Here is a 4,286-nt window from a genome sequence, read left to right on the forward strand (position 1 = left end):
AAAAACCACCCTATTGGGTGGCTTTTAAGCTAGCTCCTGTGGAGGGCTCCTCATTAGGCTTTGGGCCCAACAATGACACTTCATGCATCGAGTACATATTAAATTTTATTAAACTTGAACAATATTTTTCAAGCAATGAACAATTTTCGTCAAAACAACGATATAATCTGTCGACTTGGAACTTATTGCAAAGCTGCATGATAAACAACAGTACCGCCACCATTGCCACATCTGCCATACACATACCATTCAGACTTCTGACGCCACCACCATCAATACCTTTGACTTTGTCACCTTCCCCTCCACCATCATCACCACAGTCTTTCACATCACTTACTCTCACCGTCATCCCTGACCACCTCGGCTAACACCACCACCACCATCATCACCGCCGCCACCTCTATCACAACTACAGCTCATACTTTTACTATCACCCCATTATCATCACAGAAAGGAATTGTGTTCAGTATGTTAGTTCAGTGTTCAGTCCCTCTTTCTCTCACTCTTATTATTACTCCCACTGCTACCATCAATACTACTACTTCTTCCCCATAACTTAATGGTTTCACAAAACAGACTGGTAGAATAAGTACAAGGTTTGCAATAAATAAAAAAATAAATAAATAAATAAATAAATAATGGGGTTGATTCAGTCAACTAAAAATTATTCAAGGTGGTGCCCCAGCATGGCTGCAGTGTAATGACTGAAACAAGTAAAAGATAAAAGGTAAAAAATTTGTGCGTGTGTGTGTGTTTGTATCCCTTTGTTTTGACATTATGCAATAGCTATAAACAAGTGTTATTGTCATACAAGTGGTGTCCCTTGTTTCTAGTCCCCTGTGAAAATAACTCCGGTCATGTGTGTGTGTGTGGGGGGAATATTACTTTGTTTGGCAACAGGTGAAACACGGAAAACTTGGAAATTGGCTTACTGTGTCAAACAATCAAAATTTTTCCCCCTCACTGTACTATATACGTGATACCTTATTACATATCTTTGCTATTATGTTAAACTGTCGTATGTCCAAAATTGGCCTAATGCATTTCTTTTCAATATTTAATTTTGCTTGCATTAGCCAGTTCTTCTGGTCAAACTACCGTATCTCTGGCTGCTTCAGATGAAAATTGTCAAAGTGTAGTCAACAGTTTAGCATTTTTCAAAAGTGTAGTAAGCCCTACATATGACAGTGTTGCAAAAATATTTCCGACTGAAAATTTCATACATGCATGGAGTTATGATTTTATGCAACCAACAAAGTATTATTGTTAAACTGAAACTATTGAACTATTGCTAATGTAAAAAAAATGGAATGGTGAAACTATGTTTTTGTTTTCTGAAAAAGCAATGTTTTGGACTTACAACACTTTTGCATAATAGCAATGATATATATTAATGACTGATGTATGGGAGCTGTTCTATATATATATAAGCAGCATTTCTATATAATAGAGATATGGCAGTATTTGATAACAAGTTAGAAAGACTGAAAAACAATTATGCTAGAACCAATTTGGTGATTTAACCCTTTAGTGTTTAAACCGGCTGTATCCGGCCCAAATATTCTACACATTTTATGCTCAAACTGGCCAGAACCAGCATCTCACACCTACCCTACAATGTCATTCTAAAAATAAGCAATTACATCTTTCCTATCTTGAAGCTACAAAATGATATCAGACAAATTTTTTTAAATGTGAATAAATAAGGGTTACTTTTGACAAATTAATCTGAACGCTAAAGGGTTAAGGCCACAGAAAAGTTTCGAGTGGACACTTGACCAATTAAACAAACAAACTTGATGGAAACTGTGACCACCTAACAGTTTGGTGATGAGGAATGATAGCAGTGGTGCACAATTATTACTAAAATGTATGGAAACATTACTTACCATGAATACATCAAACTCATCAAGGCAGCGGAAAGGCGACTCAGTACCACACCAAAGGGCCAGGATGAAGCAAACAGTGGCGAAGGAGCGTTCACCACCAGACAATGACTTCACATCTTTACAGGATTTTCCATCAGAATTCGTCGGGTTTACCTAAATAAAGAATCATAAAAAAAATAAAAAAGTCATGATATTGTTTTCACCTTAAGAATTTTAAGTGAAGATAGAGGCCTCAGCTTTAGTGAAGGAACAGGTTTACTACCAAAACCATTTGTTTACACAGATGATGATGACTATGGTGATGATTGTTGCCATTGTCATCATCATCATCATCATCATTTCATTCTATACTTTTCTATGCTCATGTGGCTTGCACAGAATTTATTAAGGTGTATTTTCTGCAGCCAGATGCCCGTCCTGTTGCCAACCCTTACCTGTTTGCAAGGAAGATAATATTTCCCCATGTCCAGATATGTTTTTATGGGAGGTTGGAAATAAAGGACACTGCTAGCATGACAGTGACACTCATTTACAATTATCATGTTAAGTCAAGGCAAAGACACACTGATGCACACACACACAAAAACAAACACACACATGTATACACATACATGATGGGCTTTTTTCAATTCCCAACTACCAAATCCTCTCACAAGGTTTTGGTTGGCCTCAGGCTAAACTAGAAGACACTTGCCCAAAGTATCACACAGTGGGATTGAACCCCAAACCATGTAGTTGGGAAGCAAACTTCTTACCACACAGCCAAGCCTTCACTGCATCATTTTGGTTCAATTTTAGTAAAAATCTATTTTGAACATTTTAAGCAGCTGTTCCTGTTTACTATGTGATATGTACATGTTGGACACATGCTCAGGTTGGCAGTGTCCACATGTTTATTTTATTGCAGGTTCCAACTGTGCTATTGGTCCATGGCTGTGCATCAGAACCTTGTATGAAGTAAAGGCTTGTGAATTCAAATCTAACCTGAGGACATATACAAATGTTTGATAAATTTGGTTTATAATGACCAGAAGAAATTAAACACCAATCACAAAATGTAAATTAGTCTTAGCATATTTAATACATGGGACATACAATATTAGTCCAGCAAATATTGCAGACAACTTGGAACATGTTCAGGTCTTATTCTCACCTCATCAAATAAAGCATAATCTCCAATGTACTTGCCAATGTAATAATGAAAGAAATACCAAATAAGTGCACAGGGTTCTTACATTTGCTGGCATAGTACAGCATATTTAATAAAAGTACAGACAATAAGAAGTTAAATCAGTCAGGAAGGAAGAAGACGAAGAAAGAAAAAACACAAAGAAATATTTCCATCACTCATTAGAACACTAAAAATAACTCATCTTGAAAATGTAGATAGAAGACCTACTTTACCCTCATTTCTTCATTTGTAAATAGGATTGTCATGGCTGGGAGAATTTATAGCCATCACCAGTTAGAGTATGTAAGTCAGTATTACTATTAATTTGATGTAATGGAAGAGCTTAGAGGTGAATGAATAAGGTGTGAAGTTTAATTTACTTATAAACTCAATATAAACAATTATGGCAGCTTTTTAATTAAAAATGCATGATGAATGACAATATCAAGTGGCTAGCACACTCTGTTAAGTGGTTGGCGTTAGGAAGGGCATCCAGCCATAGAAACCATGCCACAACAAACAGCTGGAGTCTAGCCAGCTCCATGTCAAACTGTTCAACCCATGCCAGCATGGAGACAAGATGGTAAATGATGATGATGATGATGATGATGATGATAGGTGAAAGAGACAGAGCTAGGATCATAAAGATGAAAGGAGGGATTGTGTGTGAGAGAAATAAGAGTTAGACAACAAGCATGATAAAATGAAGGGGAAAGATCCACAACCATCCTTAAGTCACACTGACAACACAGAACAGTGAGTTAAAAGTGACAAATGATAGAAAGACAAGTATTAACTGTTTAAGTTACCTATGTAGGTATGAGCAGACACAGATTCTCTCCTGATCTTTACCTTTTGACCAAGTAGAACAATCAGAGGAAGAAAGGAGAGGGCTGGCTGCACCAGTACTTGGCTGCTATTCATTTCAATTGAATAAACTGGAGCAACATGAAATGAAGTGCTTTGCTCATGGAGACAACATGCTTGCCGGATTCAAGAACTGAATCCACAACCTCGTGATCATGAGTTCAACACCCTAACCACTAAGACACGTGTTTAAACACACATAAAAATTAATATGAAATACATATATATATATATATATATATACATACATATATATATATGTTGCCAGTACCGCCTGACTGGCCTTCGTAGGATTTTCGAGCGAGATCGTTGCCAGTGCCCCTGGACTGGCTCTTGTGCGGGTGGCACATAAAATACAC

At 37.0% G+C, this 4,286-nt stretch overlaps 1 protein-coding gene across 1 annotated transcript in view; it reads right to left on the reverse strand.

Moving 5' to 3' along the window:
- The window catches only part of LOC106873121 (structural maintenance of chromosomes protein 6), a 147,570-nt gene that overhangs the window by 23,254 nt on the left and 120,030 nt on the right, over window positions 1–4,286 (reverse strand). Inside the window, exon 25 of the mRNA XM_014920348.2 lies at window positions 1,890–2,042. Coding sequence (XP_014775834.1) covers window positions 1,890–2,042 — 153 coding nt within the window. The remainder of the gene's footprint in view (window positions 1–1,889; window positions 2,043–4,286) is intronic.

This window comes from Octopus bimaculoides, chromosome 9 (genome assembly GCF_001194135.2).
Source record: "Octopus bimaculoides isolate UCB-OBI-ISO-001 chromosome 9, ASM119413v2, whole genome shotgun sequence".
Taxonomy (NCBI): Eukaryota; Metazoa; Mollusca; class Cephalopoda; order Octopoda; family Octopodidae; genus Octopus; species Octopus bimaculoides.